At 34.0% G+C, this 25,697-nt stretch overlaps 3 protein-coding genes across 3 annotated transcripts in view; 2 read left to right on the top strand and 1 right to left on the bottom strand.

Moving 5' to 3' along the window:
- Positions 1-4,808: 4,808 nt before the first annotated feature.
- LOC101490314 (putative multidrug resistance protein) lies at positions 4,809-12,618 on the top strand. The gene is made up of 7 exons (XM_027335528.2): positions 4,809-5,542; positions 5,975-6,029; positions 6,179-6,366; positions 6,495-6,952; positions 7,320-7,860; positions 8,376-10,339; positions 10,956-12,618. The coding sequence occupies exons 1-7, from the start codon at positions 5,363-5,365 to the stop codon at positions 11,326-11,328; spliced, it is 3,759 nt and encodes a 1,252-aa protein (XP_027191329.1). The 5' UTR covers positions 4,809-5,362; the 3' UTR covers positions 11,329-12,618.
- Positions 11,608-12,768, bottom strand: LOC101489979 (protein NDR1-like). The gene has a single exon (XM_004505380.4). The coding sequence runs from the start codon at positions 12,449-12,451 to the stop codon at positions 11,807-11,809; it is 645 nt and encodes a 214-aa protein (XP_004505437.1). The 5' UTR covers positions 12,452-12,768; the 3' UTR covers positions 11,608-11,806.
- A 430-nt stretch (positions 12,769-13,198) lies between these two features.
- Positions 13,199-25,697, top strand: part of LOC101502375 (disease resistance protein LAZ5) — a 29,085-nt gene continuing 16,586 nt past the window's right edge. The window contains exons 1-12 of the mRNA XM_073369452.1: positions 13,199-13,640; positions 13,844-13,897; positions 14,031-14,654; positions 15,118-15,297; positions 19,837-19,901; positions 20,565-20,672; positions 21,401-21,514; positions 21,821-21,916; positions 22,029-22,127; positions 22,664-22,783; positions 24,557-24,661; positions 25,408-25,572. Of these exons, the coding sequence (XP_073225553.1) occupies positions 13,457-13,640; positions 13,844-13,897; positions 14,031-14,654; positions 15,118-15,297; positions 19,837-19,901; positions 20,565-20,672; positions 21,401-21,514; positions 21,821-21,916; positions 22,029-22,127; positions 22,664-22,783; positions 24,557-24,661; positions 25,408-25,572 (1,914 nt within the window). The 5' untranslated portion in view covers positions 13,199-13,456. The remainder of the gene's footprint in view (positions 13,641-13,843; positions 13,898-14,030; positions 14,655-15,117; positions 15,298-19,836; positions 19,902-20,564; positions 20,673-21,400; positions 21,515-21,820; positions 21,917-22,028; positions 22,128-22,663; positions 22,784-24,556; positions 24,662-25,407; positions 25,573-25,697) is intronic.

The following is a 25,697-nucleotide window of genomic DNA, read 5'->3' as shown; positions in this document are numbered from 1 at the left end:
CCTAACCAACGAGATTATTAAAAAGGTAGGGTGCAGTTCCCACCTTCAATCCAGATAATCGAAATCCGAATCAATCTACTTTTGATTCGTGGATCAATCACATGCTTCAAAGATATCCACGTGTCCTTATTTTTTCTCAAATAAAAAAAAAATCTTTATCATTTTTAACAAATCAAAAATAAATATATTAAAGAAACATTATAAGCACTTCAGGTGTTTAGAACAAGAATAAAAAAAGTTTACAATTTTTTTATAACCAAAAAAATCAGAAACACAAACTAAACTAGGTATGCCAATACACATTAAGGATTAATAGCAGAATTGATTATACCAATAATAAAATCCTTTTACATGTAATTTAATTCACCTCAATGTTAAAAGTTTAACATGCTAAATAATAAATTTTTCATTCAAAACATGTAAACTAAAAATTGTCTCATTTCTCGATTTCTAAATCGTCCATGTCACTGCAAAACAAACAAAAATAATTATGGAACACATTACACGACTGTGTGAAAAAATATCATCGAATTGGTTAGCGTGATTGATCGAATCCATATGAAACACAACATATAGTTCAAACCAATTCAAAACGCCATACCACACAGATCAAAAAAGATAGTACGTAAATAACAAATGACGGGTTGTTTCAACTTCCCTGCAGCCTGCTACACATTATTGATCTGTAAAAGAAATGATTCATCGACAAAACAAATTATCCTTTGTAGGAAGCCTATTATGAAACAACCTCCACACAAATAATGATACTTTTAACTGAACAAAAGAATGTCACACTAGATCTTGAAATGAAGGCACAATGATACATGCGACAAACTTCTATTGCATCACAAAATACGTCTCTTTTAACGAATACAATCCTCCTTGTATATTATTCCACGACCACTTATTTGTTACATTAACCTGCAGATGAACGTTAGTCAATAAAGTCTTACACTCCTCCACTAATTCTTCCCCTCAAATACACAAATGTCTTTGTGGTCTCTACCATTGAACACCATCCAATTACAACAACTCTAGCATGACCTCTACATCTTCCTCTTGTTGCAAACACAAATGAAATAACCTATTAAAATTCTCACACAAAACCACCAATCAACCATGGATCTTTCCAAAACAAAGTATTTGTCTCATTCATAATAATTTTAAATAATTTTTTGTCAAACCATTCCTCTTCAATATCAACTATTCCTGCAAAAAAAGATAATATTTGCACCACGCAGTCCCCCTCGACCTGCTCCCCAAAATCCCCTAACTTCCACTCCATATTTATTGATCAACACCTTAATTCAGAGGCCATTTGACTCAATTTTTAACCTCCAATGTCATTTAACTAATAGAGCTTTATTAAAAATCTCAGACTCCTAACTCACCCTTCTTTAAACGCTAACACATCGTCTCTCAATTTACCCAATGAACCTTACTCATTTTCTCATTCTCACCCCAAAAAAATAATTTAAAAATATAATCAAGTTGAGAAATGATACCTAAATGAGCCTTGAAAAAACTAAAGAAAATAAACTGGTAATGCAGAGAAGACACCTTTGAGAAGTATTAAACGACCATCCAACGACAAAGTTCTAGATTTTCACCCTAACAACCTATTTTAGATCTTCTCAATAACAGGCTTCCAAAACACCATATGTCGAGGATTATCACCAATAGACAACCCCAAATATTTGAATGAAACATATCTCATATTGTAGTTAAACATCTATGCTGCAATTTGAAGTCGAAAATTGTTAACATTAACACCTGCCAACATATTTTTATGAAAACTAACATTAAGGCTAGATTGAAGCTCAAACCACGAAAAATTAGTTTTGATAGCTCTAATATTGTCTCAACACTTCTCTCTCATGATCAACGTATTATCTGCAAATTGTAAAGAGAGACACAAAACTCATTTGAGTCCACCTCAAAATCTTTGAAATGATTGACTTCCACAGAACCACTAAATAGAACATTCAGACCCTCCACAACTATTAGAAATAAGAACAGGGATAAATCATCTTATCTCAATTTTTTCCGCATAACAAACTCTTTTTAGGACTCTCATTCACTAACACATAAACTGAGGTTGAACCAACAATTCCAAAATCCATTTACACCATGATCGTATCTTTTTTACACAAGAGTTGACTTGAATATAGCATATTTTTTCTCCAGTTTATAAGAGTCTTTTATTTTTATTTTTATTTTAGTTTCAAATTTGTTGATAGAATTTAATAAAGAAAGAAGTTCATGGAGACTCACACCTTAGTATATTGGTGCAGTGTAAGTTTAACTATGAATAACGAGTCAGTTTTTGTCTCTAGACAATCCAATATTCATTATTCCTTCAATGTGATTAAGGTTAAAGTGGTGGTAAAACAAATGAGCTATTAAACTTTAACCATAAGCCAGTTATTTAAATTATGTTAACAATGAAATAACATAACTCAATATGCGAAGTTATAAGTTGTTCTAAGCGGAAAGAAATTGAGCATCTTAAATAGGTAATTTTCCCCCTATATTCTCTTTTAATTTTTTTTTTAATAATAATCATATATTATATATTGAAATTTATGTAAAAACATACCCTACTTTGTTTCACCTCGAGGTAAGGCGGAGATGAAACCACTCAAGGAAAAATATATTTTGTCCTATAAAAATGTGACATGTATTGGCTTAAATTTCTTTTTAACAAATGATGAAATGTTAAATTAATAAATAAAAAGTAAAAAGTAAAAAATAAAAAATAAAAAAAATTATATTAATAAAATTAAATAAAATACATTAAATAAAAAAAACATCAAAGTTTATACGGTTGAGTAGATGTGCCGAAGAAAATAAATGTTATAATATTTTAACATTTTTTACAACTCCCTAAATGTCCCTCATTTCCACTTTTTCCTAACTCCTATATCCCCTAAATATCCTTCATTTTCACATTTAGGTTGTCGCCGAACTCGCCTAGATAAGAATGACGATGAGAATAATGATCAAGATGAGGATCAACTAGAACAACAAGTCGTTCAAAGAGATTGATGAGTTAAGAGATAGCCGAACTGTAGAACTAGAGGACATTTAGATGAACATAGTTAATTAAAATTTGATATATATTTTTTTGCACGTAATGTATTTTTTTTATATTTAATGTATTTTGTTTGATTTTAGTTATTAGGATGTAAAATAGGAGAAAAAAATACAAGAGAGTTATAAATAAAATAGGGTGAAGTTGTTCATTTATCTATAATAGTTTACAAAATAGGAGGAAGGTGATAAAATATTATTACATTATTTTCTTTTGCACATCTATCCAAGTTACATTATTAATATTTTTTTTTTTATTAATTTAACATTTCTTCATTTGTTAACTTTTTTAAGCTAACACATGTGGATGCGACCTCCTATATGAGAAAAAAAATTTCCTACGGGTGGTCACATTCCAAAAAGATGATATAATGGAAAAATATTCTCTTAAATAAGTGGTGAAAATTTAAATCATCAACTATTATGTAAAGAAAATTTAGTTGATAAAAGAGAGTTCACTCACTAAATAAGCAAAAATTGGTCAAAGAAAGTTACGTATGTAGTTTAAATTATAGATCAAATACATAAATCTTTTTTGATTTATTTTTGTTTATATTTAAGATCGGAGTAGTACACTAATATAAATTTAATAATACATATTTCAGTGTAAATAGTTTTGATTTATTTTTGTTTATATTTAAGATCGGAGTAATATCCTAAAATAAATTTAATAATATATATTTCAGTGTAAATAGTTTTTAAACTGAGAACAAATCACAGTCATTCATTGTTTAAAAATGTTTGACTTGTATAATAATTATCTTTATTTTATGTTTATGTACATGTAAATTCAATTCTACTAATATATATACCCAAGATGTTGGCCAATATTGATCAATCATGATAGATACTTCATCATATATATATATATAAAAGGTTAAATACATTTAGTTTCTAAAAATTTAGCCTCTCAAAAATAGTATCCACTTTTTAGTCTATGGAAATTTTTATAGAGACAAATTTAAGAGATTAAAAACATCAATATTTTTTGTAAAAGATAAAAATTAGAAGTAAAAGTAAATATAAATAATTTAAGAACTAAACTTGAGATGTGAAAAATAAGGTTAACAGCATACTTAACTCTACTTATAATAATAATATGGTTAAAGTTGATGTAAAGCCAAGGGGAATCTCCACCGGCAAATTCGCATTGTTCTAAACACAACCTTGTGTAGTAATAAAATATCAATTGAAACTTTATACCGAAAAAAAAAAAATATCAATCGAAAAACATACGACTTAGAACAAATATAGTACCTTTTTAGTAAGGACGGCAGCATATTTATTGTTACAAGATTATATTCCTTCGTTACAAATGGCACAAAAGTAGAGACAGTTGGATTGGATCAGCCAAGAACAAAGTTTGTACTACTCTCATAATTGTTTATTGTCTGTTTATAAATACAATAATATATTATATAATATGTTTGATTGAATAATTGATAATATCTTTGTAGTCTTTTGGCTAGAATGATATGAGTGAAGGCAAATATATACTGTCTGACAGCAAAAACAATAAAACAAAGTTTGCACCTCTTATGTGACACTGTCCCTATGTAATAATGCAAAGGTAGGAAGACACCTCCAACAAACATGCCTTGAAAATATCGAATCTTTGCCTTATTAAGTTGTCAACCTAGTACTACTTGTTTATGAAATGTTATTTCAGTGCTAAGAATTTAACATTAGTTCAAATATATTCAGATAGTTTGTAAAATGATCATTAATGTCACTTTAATCACAAATTCTTTTTCTCCTAACTTTTTTAAGAAAAAAGAAATTGTCAAAAGTAATTGACTAGGTCCAATTGGTTATACTTATAAAATCTCATCATCCACGATGATAATAACAGGTGAATGATTCTTTGCAGGTATTTAGAATTACAACAAGACAAATTAAAAAAGTGACCTCATGGAATCATGTGCCGGGCTAAGTAACTTGGAAGAACAGAACCACAATAACAAACAAATTAACACACCATATATATATGATCATGTGTCACAAACAAAGTTCAAGTTTTCAACAATATCTTATTATTCTTAGGCATGTCAATTCATGACTCTTTCATATAACTAGATAACAAGAACGGCTTTGTCTGTAAAAAAGACAATAGTAAGAGCCACATGCTGCTGGCTGCTGATTTTTCTGCTTGTCTTTGAGAATCTTACTGAGTTTATATAAGTCTTTCCAAGTTGTTTTTTTTACTGAGATTGCTTATTGAATCTTTCTAGAGAAAAGGGCACCTCTCTAAAGGGAGGGTCTAAGGGAAATGGGGAAAAATAGCTTGTTTCGTTATGCAGATGGAGTGGATAAATTGTTGATGTTTTTTGGAACTCTAGGAAGCCTTGGAGATGGCCTGCAGAACCCTCTCATGATGTACATTCTTAGTGATGTGATTAATGCATATGGAGACAAGAATAGCCATTTAACACAGCATGATGTGAATAAGGTGAGCCTGTGTTCAATAAAATTACTAATCTTATGCTATAGGCTATTATAGAAGCAATTCATGTGGCACAATACTCTATCTATTTTAATTTTAGTGCCTGGTTGGATTGAATTATTTGAACTTATAAATATTTGCGAGCTTATCTACCGACATAACCTATTATTTATGAAAAAAACATGTGACATGTCCATAACCTATTTTCAACTTATTTCCATAAGCTTTACATGATAGCTTATGAAAATAATTTATACTTTCTATATTTTGTTATAAAAATAGCTTATACATAAACACTTACATGATAAGTGCTTATGCTACAAGCTCTCAAGTAAGTTGTTTATCTAAATAGGACTATAGTATGCAATGTTTTTGGAAATTGTTTTTTTATAAAAAAAAAATCAGCAGTTTTGATATCATTTTACTTCCCCTTTTCAGTATGCATCGAGGCTATTATGTGTTGCAGTTGGGGTTGGATTTTCGGCTTTTATTGGTAAGCTGCCCCACTTCATAGCTCTGCTCAGTATTTACCTTGCAGAACTCAAATCAACTTTGAATTAAATTAATGCAAATAGCATGGCTATCATTATTAGAAAAATAAAGCTAACTGCTTTTCTTGCTTGATACCAATCGCTACCACAGAAGGAATATGTTGGACAAGAACAGCAGAGAGACAGGCTTCCAGAATGAGAATGGAATACCTAAAATCAGTCTTAAGACAAGAAGTTGGTTTCTTTGACACTCAGACTGCTGGTTCTTCAACAACTTACCAAGTTGTCTCACTCATTTCCTCAGATGCAAATACAATCCAAGCTGCCTTGTGTGAGAAGGTTTGTATGCAATTTTGAAATCTAATTAACTTTTTGACCTTCTAAACAGAAGTGTTTCAAAATACGATCAGCTAAAATTCTTTATATTTGTGCTTTATTTTATTTTTTTACCTTTTTGCCGAGTGTAGATACCAGACTGCCTGACTTACATGTCAACATTCTTATTCTGCCACATCTTTGCATTTGTACTTTCATGGAGACTTGCATTGGCAGCCCTACCACTCTCGGTCATGTTCATTGTTCCGGCGGTCGTGTTTGGGAAGATCATGTTGGATGTCACAATGAAAATGATCGAGTCTTATGGAGTTGCTGGTGGGATTGCAGAGCAAGCAATATCTTCAATAAGAACTGTTTTCTCTTATGTTGGGGAGAATCAAACAATAAAAAGATTCAGCAGTGCACTTCAAAAAACTATGGAATTTGGAATTAAGCAAGGTTTTGCAAAGGGGTTGATGTTAGGAAGTATGGGAGTTATTTATGTAAGTTGGGGTTTTCAAGCTTGGGTTGGAACATTTCTGATCTCTGAGAAAGGAGAGAAAGGTGGCCATGTATTTGTAGCTGGCTTCAACATCCTAATGGGGGGACTGTAAGTGATTTTATCATTATTCATATGCTAGTTTTATAATCACCCTTTAGTGTTGCATGTTAACACTCATTGGGTATGCTAGTTTTATAATCACTTTGTTAGTGTTGCATGTTAATACTCGTTGGGTATGGATAATAAGTTTACTGATAAGTGGACACGTCGCTCGTAAACTAGACCGCAATATTTAAACATAAGTTGTATTTTATAAACTCTAAGTTTGAGATGACAAAAAGATACTCCAATCACAAACAAAAGCACACTTGGACGAATTTCATAATCAAATATTGTGTGTTCTATCTTTGTGTTTTTCGTATCTATTTACTTTTTTCTAATAATACTAATATGGTTAACTTCGATGAATTTTCAGGAGCATATTAAGTGCACTTCCAAATTTAACTGCCATCATGGAGGCAAGTTCTGCGGTTACTCGCCTTTTCGAAATGATTGATAGGGTTCCAACTATAGATTCTGAAGAGAAGAAAGGAAAAGCTTTATCACATGTGAGAGGAGAAATTGAATTTAAAGACATATACTTCTGTTATCCATCTAGGCCAGATTCACCGGTGTTGCAGGAATTCAATCTCACTATTCCAGCAGGCAAGAGGGTAGGCCTAGTTGGAGGTAGTGGTTCAGGAAAATCCACTATAATTGCACTTCTTGAAAGGTTTTATGACCCTGTTGAGGGAGAAATACTCTTGGATGGTCACAAGATTAATAGACTTCAATTGAAATGGTTGAGATCTAACCTTGGCTTAGTGAATCAAGAGCCTGTTCTTTTTGCTACATCCATAAAAGAGAATATATTGTTTGGAAAAGAAGGGGCTTCAATGGAAAATGTTATAAGTTCAGCTAAAGCAGCAAATGCACATGATTTCATTGTTAAATTACCAGATGGATATGAAACTCAAGTAAGTTTACCTCTAAATTCTTTTGCTTAGAAGCAAGCTAAAATTAGACATGGAGGAGAAATGAAAGAAACAAAAACAGTAAAATTATATAAACTTGTTTTTTATTGGAGTCAATTATCTAAGTAGCTTGAAGTATGGAAATTTTATGAAATCGCATTTAAAAGTTTCAAATAATTAGTAAAAACTGAGTTTATCAAATAGTTTGACCTTTAATATGACATAAAAGGAACAAGAATTTTGATTTTTTGTCAAACCTTTGTTGTCTAGAAAGGGTACTTCAAATCTTCAATAGTGATCCTACTGGCAGAAAATTAAAACAAAAAATGTTTTCATAAAGTAAATGGGTCATGTAATTTTCTAGATATATCTTAATTGTAATAAAATTAAATTTTGGTAAGCAAAGATAATAACATCCAAATTAAATTGCATCCTAATCTACATCACTTAGATCTTCTCATCTCTTCATTATGAAAGCAGCTTTGACTTAAGCCTCATTATGGTTTTCTTTCCTATAGGTTGGTCAGTTTGGATTTCAATTGTCTGGCGGACAGAAGCAGCGCATCGCTATAGCTAGAGCTTTACTTAGGGATCCAAAGGTTCTCCTACTTGATGAAGCAACAAGTGCACTTGACTCTCAATCTGAAAGAGTGGTACAAGCAGCAATTGATCAAGCTTCAAAAGGAAGGACAACAATCATCATTGCTCATCGCCTGTCTACAATAAGAACAGCGGACACAATTGCTGTGCTTCAGGCAGGCAGAGTCATTGAATCAGGTACTCATAATGAGCTCATAGAAATGAATGATGGACAAGGCGGAGAGTACGCTCGTATGGTAGAGTTGCAACAAATAACAACTCAGAACGATGAATCCAAACATTCCAATCTTCGTCAAATAGAAGGAAAGAGTTCCCACAGAATGAGCATTCCACAAAGTCCAGGAGTAAGTTTCAAATCAAGCACACCAGGCACTCCAATGTTGTATCCCTTCAGCCAGGGATTTTCGATAGGCACGCCTTACTCATATTCCATTCAATATGACCATGACGATGATAGTTTTGATGATAACTTGAAAAGATCAAACCATCCTGCTCCTTCGCAGTGGCGTTTGCTGAAAATGAACGCACCTGAGTGGGGAAGAGGAGTGTTAGGAGTATTGGGAGCAATAGGCTCAGGAGCAGTACAACCTATAAATGCATACTGTGTTGGGATACTTATATCAGTTTATTTTGAACCTGATACCTCTAAGATGAAGTCTAAAGCTAGAGTCTTGGCCCTCGTTTTCTTAGGAATTGGTGTTTTTAACTTCTTCACTAGTATTCTTCAACACTATAATTTCGCAATCATGGGAGAGAGGTTGACGAAAAGAATACGTGAGAAAATACTAGAAAAATTGATGACTTTTGAGATAGGATGGTTTGATCATGAAGATAACACAAGTGCAGCCATCTGTGCGAGGTTAGCCTCTGAAGCCAATTTGGTTCGTTCACTTGTTGGGGACAGGATGTCTCTTCTTGCTCAAGCGATTTTCGGGTCTGTCTTTGCCTACACTGTAGGACTTGTACTCACATGGAGACTTTCTCTTGTGATGATTGCAGTGCAGCCATTAGTCATAGGAAGCTTTTATGCAAGAAGTGTTTTGATGAAGACTATGGCGGAAAAAACTCGTAAGGCGCAAAGGGAAGGAAGCCAACTTGCAAGTGAAGCTGTTGTAAACCATAGAACCATAACTGCTTTCAGTTCTCAGAAAAGAATGTTGGCACTCTTCAAATCTACAATGACAGGCCCTAAAAAGGAGAGTATTAGGCAGTCATGGGTTTCAGGTTTTGGTCTTTTCAGCTCCCAATTTTTCAGCACTGCATCAACAGCATTGGCATATTGGTATGGTGGAAGGCTTCTTGTAGAAGGCCGCATTGAACCAAAGCATCTCTTCCAAGCATTTTTAATTTTGCTCTTCACTGCATACATCATTGCAGAAGCTGGAAGCATGACTTCTGACTTATCTAAAGGAAACAATGCAGTTGGATCGGTTTTCGCTATATTGGACAGGAAAAGTGAGATCGATCCTGAAACCTTATGGGGATCAGATAGAAAAAGAAAAATAAGGGGAAGGGTGGAGCTTAAAAGTGTATTCTTTGCCTATCCAAGTAGACCTGAGCAAATGGTATTCCAAGGCCTGAACCTCAAAGTTGAGGCTGGACAAACAATAGCACTTGTGGGGCACAGTGGTTGTGGTAAATCCACTATCATTGGTCTGATTGAAAGGTTTTATGATCCTGTCAAGGGAATGGTATGCATAGATGAACAGGACATCAAGTCCTATAATTTGAGAATGTTGAGGTCACATATTGCTTTGGTAAGTCAGGAACCAACCCTTTTCAGTGGAACCATTCGAGAAAACATCGCCTATGGAAAAGAAAATGCAACTGAATCTGAGATAAGAAGAGCTGCTACTCTCGCTAATGCTCATGAATTCATAAGGTACGAATCTTAATTAGTCCCTTTTTCTTCTTGAAACATTTATTTTTCTTTGCCACAATCTCTTTTATCATGCAAAAAAGTTCTATAACCTGCACAGGCTGCTATAGAGTAAACATCAGTTATGTACTGATAAAGGATTTCCAAATGAAACAAGAGAGAAAGATGGAATGAATCCTCTATTTATTTTTGACTTATTAAATAGACAAGGCCCTATTAAAATTTCTGTTTATTTGGATTGACATATTTGAGTTTATCTACTAGCATAAACCCTTGTGAGATTGTTTGGCTAAGCTTATAAAAACAACTTGTGAAATGTCCATAAGCTCTTCATGATAGATGGTAAAAACAACTTATAGCTTATATTAAACTAACTTTACTTTATTATATCATTTGCTATAAAAATAGCTTAAACATAAACACCAATACGATAAGTGCTCAAGCCCTTATCATAAGCTTACTTAATTAAGTTGTCTATCCTGTTGATACCTATGAAAAGAGAGATAGGTACAAAAATTTCACATGTCATGCAAATTTTTGTCAATTCCAAGAGAAAGTTAGCTAGAACATCATCTAGACACTAACATTTTATTTGTGTTATTGGTGTTTGTCGTTGCAGTGGAATGAATGATGGATATGAAACATACTGTGGAGAAAGAGGAGTTCAGCTATCAGGAGGTCAGAAACAAAGAATAGCCTTAGCCAGAGCTATACTGAAGAATCCAGCAATTCTTCTTCTGGATGAAGCTACAAGTGCACTTGATAGTGCGTCAGAGGTTTTGGTCCAAGAAGCACTAGAGAAGATAATGATTGGAAGAACATGTATAGCAGTGGCGCATAGGCTATCTACAATACAGAAATCTAACTCAATTGCTGTGATTAAGAATGGGAAGGTTGTGGAACAAGGTTCACATAATGAATTGATTTCCCTTGGAAGAAATGGAGCTTATTATTCTCTTGTTAAACTTCAACGTGGTAGCTCACCTAGGTGAATCCAACTGGACTAGCTGTGAACAGCGATGATATTTCGACATCTATTTTTTCCTACACTTGCGACATAAGGTTAATCACGTTAAAAAAATGACAAATTCAGTTCAATAGATGGTGATTTCAATTCACAATCAAAATTATGGTTAATTCAAGAATATGATTAACCACAATTTTACATGTGAGTAATCCGATATAGTAAGGGTATGGACTTTTTTGAGTTGTAAAATATTATAGACTTTTTTTTTTGTTTTTCTTGTTTGCCTAATAAAAGTAGATATATGTAATCATAAAATCTAGGAATTTTCTCTAAGGGATTCAAGCGTATATATATTTTCTTGCATGTTTGTATTCCAAACGAAAATTATGTACGCACTATTACAATTCAGAACTCAAAATGAAAATAAAATAACATGCGGTGAAAAATATAATGAACAGAAGAATAATTTTTTTAAAAAAAAAAGCTCACTCACGTTAGTCAAGTCAAGTAAACGCAATGAAAAACAAGAGAGATACAAAAAATCTAGAAAAAGCAATCAACCATCCACGAACCGGAGCAGCTTCGGACCCGAGCCTCGGCGGAACATTACCGAGCCTAATCCCTTTAGGATCCACCTTCTCTCCGGAACTAACATTGACTTCCACATTAGCCCCACCAAACAAACGGTGACGTTTAGTATAAAAAAACAAAATCTTATACTTAACGCGCGTGGCGATCTCCACGCGAAAGAAGACCTTTCCGTCCACCGTGCGGTTCACTCCACTGCCGTGTGGCTCGGCGGAGCCAAATTTCTCGGCGGTCTTACCATGTCCTTGGTAGAAAGAGTCGAGTGTAGAGTTGGCGAGTGGGCGCGTGGTGTTGGCGTCGAGGAAGAGGTTGAATGTAAGACGAAGGTGGTCGTATTTGACGCCTTTGTCTTTGTTTTGGTTGGCGAGTTTGAGGGTGAAGAGAATGGTGTTGTTGTGGTGAGAGTTTGTTGTTTTGTTGAGAGAGGGAAAGTAGAAGGATTGGATGAAGCATTTTGGGTGCTGAGTTCGGAGTGTGAGCCATAGGAAGAGGATTGTGAGACCTGTGCCGGTGATGAAACTTGAGCAGCACGTGCAGCAGTTGGCGCTTTCTCGCGCCATTCACGGTGGCTGGCTGGTTGGTTTGTGGCGTGGATACTGAAAAATAGAGAAGATGAAGACGAATAATAATAACAACAACAAGACTTGAAGAATTTGTACCAAAAAATAAAGTGAAGAATTTTTTTTTTTTGCTTTTTAGTTTGTTGATTGGTTTCTCTTTTTCTCTCGATGGTTTTGGAATATGAGTGTGCTCTTTACAAGTTTTTTCATGTTTTGTCTGTGTAAACTTAGTGGACAGAGCTGGATGGATTGATTTTTAAAAATAATGATGAGATCAACCAATCATTGTTATAAATGAAAGTATGAAACTACTTGCCTTAATACTATATATATTGACCTTTAAGCCTTGAAGTAGTATCTACACCAATCCATTGTCTAGTTCGATTTTAGTTGCCTCATACATAATATATAAAATCCTAAAATTAATATTACGAAATAACATCAACTAATTAATCAGTAAAAAATTATTATATTCAACATTTTAACCGATAAGTTTTATTCATTTTAAAAACCTACTATGTAATATAACAAAATAAAAAATGAATACAATATCTAATATTAATAATAAAATTACTAAATATTAATTTGTTAATGCAGTTGAGTTTAATTTAGTTCGAATTAAAAAAATTGTTCCAACCTAAATGATATTAAAAAAATGGGAATATTTAAATTCATTAAATAATAACTTATTCAACATTAAATTATTTTATTACAATTAAATCAACCTTATATTTAGATTTTGACAAATTTACTCACTAGTTCGTTTCCTATGCAGTCTTCGTGTGAATTTTGTATGCCCTTCCCTTCTTCACCAGACTCACCACCACGCTCAATCCTTTTGCAGTAGTTGGTTGGACTCTCTCTTGTGTGTGTGTTTGACAGTTACCAACTTTACAAACCGCATTCTAAGAACCCACAACACGATTCTTTTGTTATTATTATTACTTCGAAGCAAACAAATTATTTCATTCATCTTCTTCTTCACCTCGTTGCAGAAGAGTTTAGATGCGCGCCCCTACTGCAAGAAAACTATGTACTCTCAGCTCCTATTTCCGTTCACATTTACACAACAACAATCCCAAAAACAATGTTTCCTCTTTCAAAACACCACTTCAATCTGAAACCGAACACCATTTTGATTCTGACTTGTACCTCTCAACCCTCAAACTCAATGTCGTATCCCCCCCAGGTACCTAAAACTAATCACCCCTTTCGCAAAGTAACGCATAAAGTTTCAATTTTTACCCTTACCCACATTTTCATTCCTAGCTAGTTTTATATTTCGTAGTAATTCGTTTATGGGTTTTGTTTTTTTGAAGCTCAATGAGCAAAACAAAAAAATATTCGTTTTTGAGTGTTTGATAATCTTGTTTTTCCAACATTTTGGTGCAGAGGATTTGCCTGATCTAGACGGTGCTACTACTCGGCTTTCTTCTATATTGTACAGTAAGTGTTTGTGAAATTTACTGTGAGACTGTAAGCCTTCTATTTTGCTGTAGGTGATGAGGAGAGTAGAGAATACAAATGTGTTTTTGTTTTTTTGAATGTTATCTTAGGTTAGTGTTGTTTCTTTCTGTAGCTCCTCCGGTAGAGAAGCTTGTTTATGAGGAAGTTGATGATGAAGAAAAAGAGAAAAGCATATTGGAAATACCACGAATACTAGACTTTTCTCATAGCGATGCATCAATTAAACGAAAGGAGGTTTCACGTGAGAGGAAACAAAAGTGGATTTTCAAATACACCGGTGATGACCGATCTGACAGGTTACTCAAAATGTGTGGAAGAAAACTAGGAATAGATGCTACTGTTGATGTGTTTGGCCGATTGGGTCGAGAAACAGGTCTGAAAGAGTACAATGCATTGATCAAATTGTGCATAAAGAAGGCTAGGTCGACTAATGATGAACACATTACTATGGAAGAAATGAGTAAGACTTTTCACCTTTTAAAATTAATGAGGGAACGTGGGTTTCAGATAGAAGAGCAAACATATCGCCCAATTCTCCAGTATATAATTGACATGGGCCTTGTTCAAGAATTTCAAGTTTTCTATGATGTTATCCAAGCTGGTAATCCCAGTTCAATTTCACGACTGGGTTACTATGAAATGATGCTGTGGATAAGGGTCAGCAATGAAGAAATGATCCGGGATATTTGTGAATACATTACAGTTGAAGAGAGTGAAGACACTTCTGCTTTACGAGGTAGATGAATCTGTTTTTCATGTCAGTTTGTTTTTTGAATTTGTTTCGTTGAACTTATGTCTGAACATCCACAATAGTTTAAGCAGTAACATTAGCATGTGACTATTCCATGGGTTCCTATATTTTTGTACGGCTATACATCATGCTTTTGATGACAGATTCTTCTTTATTTGATGTGCTTCCCATATAGCATATAGTGGTAGATAAATACATCAGGTACAAAATTTTATGGCATTGTACTGCAATTAACATTATTTTTCTTCTTTTACTTGATGTCTTAGCTATATTAGAAACATGATAAGAAAACATATTTCATACTCAGTTGTACATTACTTGCATCTAGCTCTTCAGTAATAAATAGAAGGGATGGTGCCAGGCAGTGGTGTTTCAAAATCAGTGCATGTGTAACATAATTATCAACAAAATTCTGCTGGAAACTTAGCTGTATTCAATCTTGTTACAGAAAGTTACCTATTGGCTCTTTGTGAAAGTGATCGCAAGACACAGATATTGGACGTGTTGAAAAATATAGAAGTAACAAAGCTTACATCTACAAAATCTATATCAAATATATTCCAATCGTTAGGGAGGCTGCTGCTGGAATCTGATGCAGAGAATTTACTTTTGGATTTGAGAGCACGCGGTATGTTTGTGATAGTTGTTTTCTTATATCTAAGCTCCTCTGTAGATGGTAAACATAGGTGGTAAACTGCTCTGTTTTTGAAAAGAAAACACTTATATTTATATGTCTTTCTCTTATCTCTCCAATCATGTTTCCTTTATGATGTATTTGCTGACTGGCTAGATTTGGAATTAACGTTAATTCGTAGAAATTTTAAATGCAATTTTTGTTCTATTGTTTGGGCTACATAATAAAACGGTAGCACTTAGGTAAATTTCAGTTTCAGAGGCAATTATTTTAATTTTCATAATTCAGAAATTTATATAATTTTTATGAGGAAATTGCATTTATCTCCCCTAAGGTCACCTTAAATAACACTAACACCCGCTCTAGTTTTGAAAAAACACCCACCTCCCTTATACTCACTATGTGCTATGCTAATAGTAGATTTATTATCACAATAGAGTTTCATTGGTTCATCCCACTTTATCTTCAAGTTCTCCAAAATGATCTTCAACCATAGTAACTCGCATATCCCTTGTGCCATTGCCCTAAATTCTACTTCAACAATGGATCTAGATACCACATTTTGTTTCTTACTCTTCCAAGTCACAAGATTCCCACATAGGAAAGTGCAATAACCTGTGGTTGACTTTCTATCTACAATTGCTTCTGCATAGTCAACATCAATATATGCTTCAAGACCAACATTTTCACTTCGTCTGAACAAAATTCCTCTTCCTGGAGTTTCTTTCATATATTGCACGATTCTAAGTGCAACTTGCAAGTGTACCTCCTTTGGTTGGTGCATGAATTGACTAATCAGGCTTACAACGATGGCAACATCAGATCTATTATGTGACAAATATACGAGTCTTCCAACTAATCTTTGGTACATTTCCTTGTCAACTGCAATGTCTTCTTATGCATTTCTCAACTTTAAATTTGGATCGATTGGTATACTCGTTGGCTTGCATGTTGTCTTGCACGTTTCTTGTAGAAGATATGTGATGTACTTTTGTTGGGATATGAAAATCCTTTTCTTAGAGTGAGCCACTTCAATTCCCAAGAAATACTTCAATTTTCCCCAGGTTTTAATCTCAAATTCGTTGGCTAGGTGTTGTCCTAATAGTTGTTGTTCCTTTTCATCATCACCGGTCACTTTAATGTCGTCCACATATACTAATAACACTGTTACTTCTCCTGACTCAGAGTGTTTGATAAAGAGGGTATGATCTTCATATATAGCCTTGTTTAGCTTAAAAACGGTGTTGGCAACAATATGCTCACTGTATCCAGGAGGAAGACATTTTTTATATCGAATTGGTGCAAGTTCCAACTGTACTTAGTTGCTAGAGATAATATCACCCTGACGATATTCATTTTTGGAACCGAGCAAATGTTTCCAAGTAATCCACTCCATATGTTTGAGTAAATCTTTTAGCTAGCAACCTTTTCTTGTACCTCTCAATAGACACATCAGTCTTGTACTTTACAATGTATACCCACTTGCAAGGCTTTATGGGTAGATGAAATTGTTCAAAGCATAGGTAGTTGGATAAAGGGTAGAGTGATTTATTGGTACATGTCCTAGTATTCTTCCTAAGGGCAATTGGGATATGAAGGTCATCATAAGTTGGTGGTGTGTTGGATTCTAATTCCTGTGCATAGGAAGATTCATAATTGGATTTTGAAGCGACAAGGGAAGTTACCTCATGTAAGGTCAAATTGGAGTCATGGATGTGAATAGATTCAAGACTGACCTTTGTTCTTCTTGTATATACTAGATTCTTCCCATATCTTACATTAATGTCATCATTTCCATCTTCCTCAGAATCAATTTCACTCTCAACATTGTGATTTCCTTCATTTTTATCTTTTTCAAAATCAATTTCAGTCTCAATTTCTAGTTCAAGAGTCAATTTAGGAAGTAGAAGAGACTCATCTTCCTTACTTGTATTCTCCTCCTGAAGATGAGTTTGACCAAAGAAACTTTCTTGTTCATGGAAGGTGACATCTCGAGAGACATAATTTTTGGGATGGTGGATCATAACATTTGTAGCCCTTTTGGGTGTAAGAGTACTCGATAAAGACACATTTTAAGGCTCTAGGATCAAGTTTCCCTCTACTATCACTATGGATATGGACAAACGAAACACACCTAAATATTTTAGGAGTAAGATTACTATAGGTGGGCACATTAGGGCAGAACGAGGACATGACCTCTATGGGAGTTTTGAAGGCAAAGACACTAGAAGGTAATCGGTTTATGAGATACAATGCAATTAAAACTGTCTCTCTCCATAATTTCTTGAGAACTTTATTTATCGCTCGAGTTTGATCTAACAAGTGTCCATTTTTCCTCTCAGCAATCCCATTTTGTTGGGGTGTTTTAACACATGAGAATTCATGAATAATGCCCTCCTTTTGACAGAAAGAATTAAGTCCGTGATTGAAGTAATCTTTGACATTATCATATCTAATCCTCTTAATACTCACTCCAAATTGGTTTCTTTTAATCATGGAAAAGAACTGTACAAACACATAGTTGACTTCAGATTTTTGTTTTAGTATGTAAACCCAAGTAACCCGAGTACACTCATCAATAAAGGTTACAAACCAACAGACTCCTGATATGTTTGGAACAATAGAGGGATTTCATACATTAGTATGAACTAAACGAAATGGAGAAGTACTCATTTGGTTACTAACTGGAAAAGATACACGTTTGTGTTGATCAAGCTCACACACCTCACAATGAAGACTTTCTACCTCTAATTTTTTGAAGAGGAAAGGAAACAACTGTTTTATGACTCTAAATGAAGGATGACCCTGCGGCAGTGGTACAAAATTACCTTGTCCCTGTTGGTCTTTATTGATTTAGAAAAAATAGAGTTGGTATTGTTGAGTAGATTTGGAGGAAGATTTTGATTATCTAAGTAATAAAGACCATTCCATTCTCTAGCATTACCAATTTTCCTCCCTGAATGCTTGTTTTGAAGGACACGAGACTTGTTATAAAAAACATTACATGATAGATCTCATGTTAGTTTTTGTATGGAAATTAAGCTAGTGGATAATTTAGGAATATGAAGGACACTTCTTGACCTACTACAATTATAAGGGTACCATTTGTTGTGGATATTTTCTTGTTGCTAGAGCAAGGTGAGTATGTGGAGAAGTGTGTAGGTAAGGGTATCATGTGGTTAAGGGCTCCCAAATCCAGTATCCATTATTGGTTATAGGTTGTATCTGAAGCATTAAGTCCAAAAGCAAATTGAAACTTACCAAGAGGAAGTGTACTTGTATATACTAGAGAACTAGTACCTGTAGGTTTCTCCAACTTACTAAGAAGTGATATAATCTTCTCTACTTCATCTGCATTTAGTCTGGCCAATGCACTTTTGCTTTCTTTAAATGTCATATCCGTAAAATCAGCACACAAACAATATTAGAGACGAAAGATTGATCTATCAAACAAAACAAACTTCAAATGTCCAAAAAATATCCACAAACTGTAAGTGTGCTATAATGCCGCAACAGAAAAGTCCGACAAAAAACCGTGTGACCTTCAAATGACCCACAAACAAAAGTGCTCCGATCAGAAAGTGAACCCCAAAATGAAGCGAGAAATGACCGATCTACAATCTGGTTGAAAAGGACGGTGAACAGAGGTCTAGAAGGCGGCGCGTGGGAACCACGCGTAGGAGATGACGTTGCAAGTGGGCATCACATGCCAAACTAGAAAGCGCACATGAATAGGCCGTTGACAGCGGTGCTTTGGGTTTCGGTTGATCTAATGGAGGCGAGTCTTGTGGTGTGGGCGGTGGCTGGAAGTAGGCGGTTAAACGAACGTGAAAAATAACCGCGTGAATATTGGACACACTATGGCAGCTAACAGGTCAAAAAGAAATCTCAAGTTGCTGCAATGAAGGCAGCAAAAAGGGCCACATCCACAATGAAGGTGGCTGAGGTTTTAGGAAAAAAGAAACCACAATGAGGGTGACAGGTTTATGCGGAAGCAAGACTCCCAAAGACCAAGAGAGCTCTGATGCCATCTCAAGAATTAGGGTAAAAATATATTTTATTAAATGAAATATGTTGACAATACATCAGATATATGTATACTAGATTACTATACAACTAAATCCCTATTAATAATCATATATATCTAAATCCATATTTGTACTCCTATACAACTGAATCCCTATAATTGAGGGATAATTTTAATAATAAAACAGAAACATATTTTGACGACTAGTATAGGCATTAAAATCACAATTCCAATTCCGAGTTCAATTCTAACTGCCAAATGGAGTCTGCTATTAATTAATAGTCATACTGAATAGGTTGCGGTGAATGTCTTATATTTTATTCCAAAGTATTATTGTGGTTGTTAACGTACTAATTTAGGTTCTTCAATTTCTAATGCTTTTTGCATATTTATCTGGAGCAGTAATGGATGGTGCAAGCCTGTTATGCTCCAGAAGGCCTAAGTATTACCTTCTATAAATTTGTTTCCCTGTATGCATATTAATGAGGGATTCTTATGTAATGCAGATCATGATGCAGATAAGATTTCAAACTTCATTGCTAGTTATGCACTTAGCATTCCAAATTTAGTGGTGAGGAACTTCTCATGAATGCTGATGGTAAACACCCTTGATGATAAGTGATACTGGGAGGCAATTCTGCTTGTCTATAGTTTGCTTCACCATAGAGTTATGCTTCTACTTTTACATTTTGAAGTTACTGGAGACTACATTCACAAGGGGTGCTGTATGAAATCCAGTTTGCTAGTTCTTTTTGCAGCTTGCAAATATTTTATGGATAATTGCTTTATAATTGATTTTGAATATAAAAGAAAATGGATCAAGTGGAGGACACTCTTTAGAAAACCACTGCCAAAGTATTTGAAGTTGTTGCAAAAAGAACAGGCGAAGGTAAATGGGATTTTCCAAACATGGAATGCACGTAAACACGGGTTGGAATATTTTGACACTGGTTTGAATCAAAATTGCCCTTACACCCGTGAATGCTGTTGGATTGAAAGTATGCATCCTGCACATCATATTAATAGATTTACACATTTCTTAGATTGTTGTCCATGGTAACCTCTCCTAAAAGCCTAAGTTATTAGGTGTAAGCCCATGAGTGGTTTGTATCTTTAAGCATAATAATGCTTTAAATTTTTATGCATGAAGAATATATTTTTAATACTTTTGCTTAAAATAAACCATTTTTTCTTTCTATGGTGTATTCTTACATGCATTGTTGGTAATGTGAAGGTTGAGGATATCATCTCAAAAATCGAGAATTTGCATGATGTATTGGAAGTTTTGCCTTCATTGTCGTCGTATGAAAAGCTCGTTTTATATTGCTGTGATATGCACAAGGTATAATCTTCTTTTTTATTTATTCTCATATTAGGGTTATCAAATATTTGCCATGACCTCATCCATGAGAAGGAAGATTATAACAAGATGAGGGCTCCTGTCAGAGGCCCCACAGACTACTCAAACCCTGCTTCAGGGATTTGGGCATCCATTACTTGCCTTACCACAGTCCAAAATACTGATTTTGTACAATTGGAAACATGAATCCATTGATTATTTTATAATAAATTTTATCAAAAGAATTTATTATTTCTTGACCACAGTAATTTCTTCAACTCCTTTTTTCCTTTCCTAAGTCACTAGACATTTTTGGTTCTTCCCTTTCTATACATGGCATTACCCCTTTTGTTATTAATGGAAAATATTTCAGAACGACTGTAATTACTCTGTTTGCTGACATTTGAAGGCTTGACTAATCTCAAGGATTTCTGTTGGTGAGGAAATAATAGAAAGAAAACAAAGGGACATCACCCAGTAATGTCTGCTCTGAAATCTAATCTATAAAATCATTTCTCTGTGAAGCCACCTTACTTGTAAATTACTACTTTGAAGACACCAATGCACATAAATGCATTAATATCATGCATTTACAATAACCCTACTTTACATTATTGTCATGTTTGATTTTATTGCAATGCAAAGTATTTTTTTGATGTTTTCATATGCCTTTGGGCTCTGACTAGACTGGAAACTGCATTCCATTTTTATTTTTTTAACTTTTAATGCAGGTGGATGTAGCTCTTGATATTGTTGATAAAATGTGTGAAACAGGCTTTATGCCGTCTTCTCAGGTGTTACAATCCATATTACAGATTTGTGAGGAAACTTTTGATTATATATTGGTATGATATGTCATACATAAAGCAGCTTTCCCATTTTTTCTTTATACTATATTCTAATTCATTCATTTATTCGCACAATATGTCATCGGAAATCTCCCTTTAAAACCTTTGAACCAGAAACATTAGTGTTTGAGTTGTATCACAGAACTGTGATAGGGACTTGGGTATTATGGAATTCCCAAGTTCCACATCGAGGAATATGAGATGCTCGGTAGAGTATTTAAATGAAGCCTTCTTTATTATTCGTCATAATTTACTGATATCTGTTTATTCTTTTTCCCCCCTGCGGCCATACTGAAAATCAAGGTCCATCGAATCTATTCCATCATAAGTCGCCACCATTTGGAGTTAAATGGTGAAATATGCAGGTGTTTGGTACAGTTTTGTGTAAGGACAAAAGATGTAAGTCTTACCTATTTTATTTTCATGGTTGCATACACAAGTTTTCTACAATGCTATCTTTTGAAAGCTAGCTTTTCACTAAACTGATATTGTATTTACTTTCATAATGCAGTTTGAACGTGCATACAAGATGGTTGATGAATTGCGGGAAATGAATTTCAAACCTACGCCAACCATGTACAATGCCATAATGGCAGGATATTTTCGCGAGGTATCATTTTGCATTTTGTCGACTTCTATGCTCTCGCTCAGATTTTCAATTATTTCTCAAACTAGATTTTAAATGTTTTGCTTTAACTTCAAATGTAATGCGACAAATTTGTCATTTCCAGCATTAAGTTCAAATAACTTCACAAATTTTGTCATTTCCAGCATTAAGTTCAAATTTTGTCATTGTTCTTCTTAAATAGAGTCAAGATTTAGATGATTTCATAAGAATTAGATCAAGTAATCATATAAATAATTTCTGTACATGATTTCTTAGGAAGAATATGGCTGTCAATAATGGTTCAATTATCATTAGGGGGTTTTCAATTGCAGATCTGTAGAAGGATCACAGAGTTCTTTTGAGTTTGTTTACTTTTTTCCCTCCATTTTTGGTTGGTCTGGGGGGACTGTTTTTTTTAATTATTTTATGTGCTTCTTTCTCTTAAGGAATTCTCATTCCATAAAAAAGCATTTAAATGAATATATGGAATCTGTTTAACATAATTAACTCCTTTTCTCACCTTTTCTGAAATTTTGTAGAAAAACATCAGAGGTGGAGTGAGGGTCCTCAAACTCATGCAAGATGCCAATGTGAAGCCTGATTCACAGACTTTCAGCTATTTGATTAGCAATTGTGAAACAGAAGATGATATAAATAAGGTGAGTTGAGTTTAATAACCATTCACATACTTTCAGCTATTTGGTTGTGTAATTTAAATCAAGTATTTTTGTCCCATGGTTATTTGTAACTTTTAATGTCAACATGGTCTTCAAGATTGTGCTTCTTGAAATAAGGGATCGAATTATTGTCAATACAACCTCTCCTTACCAATTAACCTTAGAGTTCTATGAACTAATCAACTTGTTAAAGGTTGGCTACTCTTTATAAGGATTTAAACACAAGGATTAATTCAATGATATAAAGGAAAGGATAAATCATAAATTAAAAGGAAAATATAATTAAAATGGTGTAAGATTGACCATCTTAGCTATGGATTTAGTTAGACATAGTCATGATAAACATACATAATCCATTGATTAAAATAGCAAAAAAAATAAACCCATAGGCGATTACAGCTTGTTACCGATGTCTCAAAGTTGCCCCTGAGCCTCCTTTGTTTCCCAAAAACTTTTCTATTTATGTATTGTAGATGTTTTTGTGAGCTTTGCAACACCACAAAATACGCTGCAAACAAACATATGTAGGCCATAGCTCAAGTTATAACCAAAATATTGACAAAAGGTCAAAGCCACTTAAAACACCACCAACGAGCATTGGCACGGCCTATTCCCTCAATGAAGGTCCTACATATCCAAGGAGTTTGGATGGCCTTTATGGAGGCTTTACTTATCAAATGAGTGCTAAGAACTATCTTTTTCTTTTCGCAAGGCCTTGTATATGCTCTGTATAGAATTGAGGAACTTTTAAACCTAAACTTTTTGCATCCAAAGCTCATCAAATTTTATCAACAAAGCGGGTTGAATAACATGGATCTCAACACACTATTTCATGTGGATTGTAGAATGACAGATCTGGTTCTGTTTTATTATTAAAAATATCCCTCAAGTGTAGGGATTTGGTTGTATAGGAGTACTAAAGGGTTGTATAGTAATCTTGTATATATATTTGATGTATTGTCAACCTATTTCAATTTAATAAAATATATATTTACCTTAATTTTGAAGATAGTATCAGAGCCTATCCAAGATCCATTGGACCATCTGCTATTAGGTTGCCGCTATCAGGTCACTCGGGTCACGCCCATATGTCTAGTCCTGGACGTGAGGGTGTGTTAAGAGTTCCACATTGGATGAAATAAGGTCTACCAAAGTGTATATAAGTGGTGGGTAGTTCTCACCCTACAAACCGGTTTTGTGGGGTTGTGTTAGGCCCAACCCTAATTCTAAGGTAGTAATCAGAGCACATATTCTAGTGCAGCATGACAGAACCAATCATATTGAAATTGACTGAGATTTCGTCAAAGAATTTGTACTCCATATGTTTCCTCTCAAGGCAACTTTGCAGATCTTCTAACTAAAAGGCTAAACAGTAACTTTGAAAGAATTGTATCCAAGTTCGATGTATTGTCAGCATATTTCAATTCAATAAAATATATTTTTACCTTAATTCTTGAGATGACAGATAACAAATTTAGAGTAGACTCTGGTATAATCTTAGAGTTTGAGTTTTAGCCTAACTAAAACACTGATAGTGGCTCTGTAGGGTACTTATGATAACTACGTGCTTGCCAAAAAATACAAACATGATTAACTGTTAATTGTTAATTGTTCATTTGATTCATGCGTTGCAGTGGCTGCATTAATGCAGTGTTCGTGAACTGATTAATTAATGATATTCTCTGTTACTGAAGTTCCGAGCTTAGGATTTGATGTATCAATAACTGAGTTTCTAATCATAATATTTTTTTGTAGTATTATGAAGAACTGAAGAAATCTGGAATCCACCCAACAAAACAAATTTTTATGTCCCTTATTAATGCATATGCAGCTTGCGGCGAATTGGAGAAGGCAAAACAGGTATGGGTGCAAGTACTAAGCTGCTGCCCTGCAGTACATTTACTGAGACTAAAAGGAATGTAGACACATTATTCAAGCTTTGAGTAGCTAACTAATTGAACTTACATTGATATTGATGAGTAGCTGCTTGTAGACTGCCATGTTTACAATCACTTCTGACAATTTTTATATGACCAAATTTGTGTAACTAACCATAGTTAACTTCTGAACTAGTTGGCACTAGGACCAAATTTATTCAATTTTCTAATGCCAACTGCAGCTACTAGCACATAATAACAAGCTTTCTCTTCTAACTGTAAATATTCTTAGTCTGTTTTATTTTAGATAACAGCTGGTTTGTGCCTTCAATTCTCAGACTATTTTTCTTAAAATGAGATATTATCACCAGTGCAATTTTACATATTCATCAAAAGATCTAATTTTGTTTACCAAAAACATGAGTGTAAAGATAGCAATATCAGCATGGACAGGCTATACATTTTAGTTTGGACAATATATATCTACGATAAACTATCTATTTGGATAAAAAAAAAATTTCTCCTGTCCTTAATCAGCTTATGTATTGTGAATGCGAGCTTTGGTTATACACAATTTAATTTCACCAAGTAAATATTACCATTCAGTCAAAAATAATAAATTCTTCATAATGTGTAAATATTCTGTTTTTCTACAGTTCCCTTTTGGAGTGTAAATCTCTCTCTCTCTCTCTTATTGTTGTTGAGTTCAAGTTATGTTTCACATTGCAGGTAGTTCTTGATCCATGCGTACCATTGAAGAGCTTACATGAAATTAAGAGTGTTCTTGTCTCAGCTCTTGCATCTCACGGGCAATTGTCTGAAGCACTTGTTGTCTTCGAGGAGATCAAGAAAGCTGGACACAATTTGGAGCCAAAAGCTGTTATAAGTCTCATTGTAAGTGATGAAAATATATTTATATTTATTATATATCATGTAAATAGGGATAACATCTCCCATATTTATTTTTGTATTTTTTGCCTTGAGCCTATATAAAACAGACTCCGTTGTGTAGTTCAGAC

Source organism: Cicer arietinum, chromosome 6 (genome assembly GCF_000331145.2).
Source record: "Cicer arietinum cultivar CDC Frontier isolate Library 1 chromosome 6, Cicar.CDCFrontier_v2.0, whole genome shotgun sequence".
NCBI classification, from domain to species: Eukaryota; Viridiplantae; Streptophyta; class Magnoliopsida; order Fabales; family Fabaceae; genus Cicer; species Cicer arietinum.
Note: the sequence above shows the minus strand (reverse complement) of the source record. Positions and strands in the feature narration are given on the sequence as shown.

What these genes read in the sequence shown, in the direction of transcription:
- LOC101489979 (XM_004505380.4), bottom strand. Translation starts at nt 12,451, where the DNA reads ATGGCGCGAGAAAGCGCCAACTGCTGCACGTGCTGCTCAAGTTTCATC.
- LOC101490314 (XM_027335528.2), top strand. Translation starts at nt 5,363, where the DNA reads ATGGGGAAAAATAGCTTGTTTCGTTATGCAGATGGAGTGGATAAATTG. An exon ending in TGGATTTTCGGCTTTTATTG is followed by an intron (nt 6,030 to 6,178) that starts GTAAGCTGCCCC and finishes TCGCTACCACAG; the next exon opens with AAGGAATATGTTGGACAAGA. An exon ending in AACATCCTAATGGGGGGACT is followed by an intron (nt 6,953 to 7,319) that starts GTAAGTGATTTT and finishes ATGAATTTTCAG; the next exon opens with GAGCATATTAAGTGCACTTC.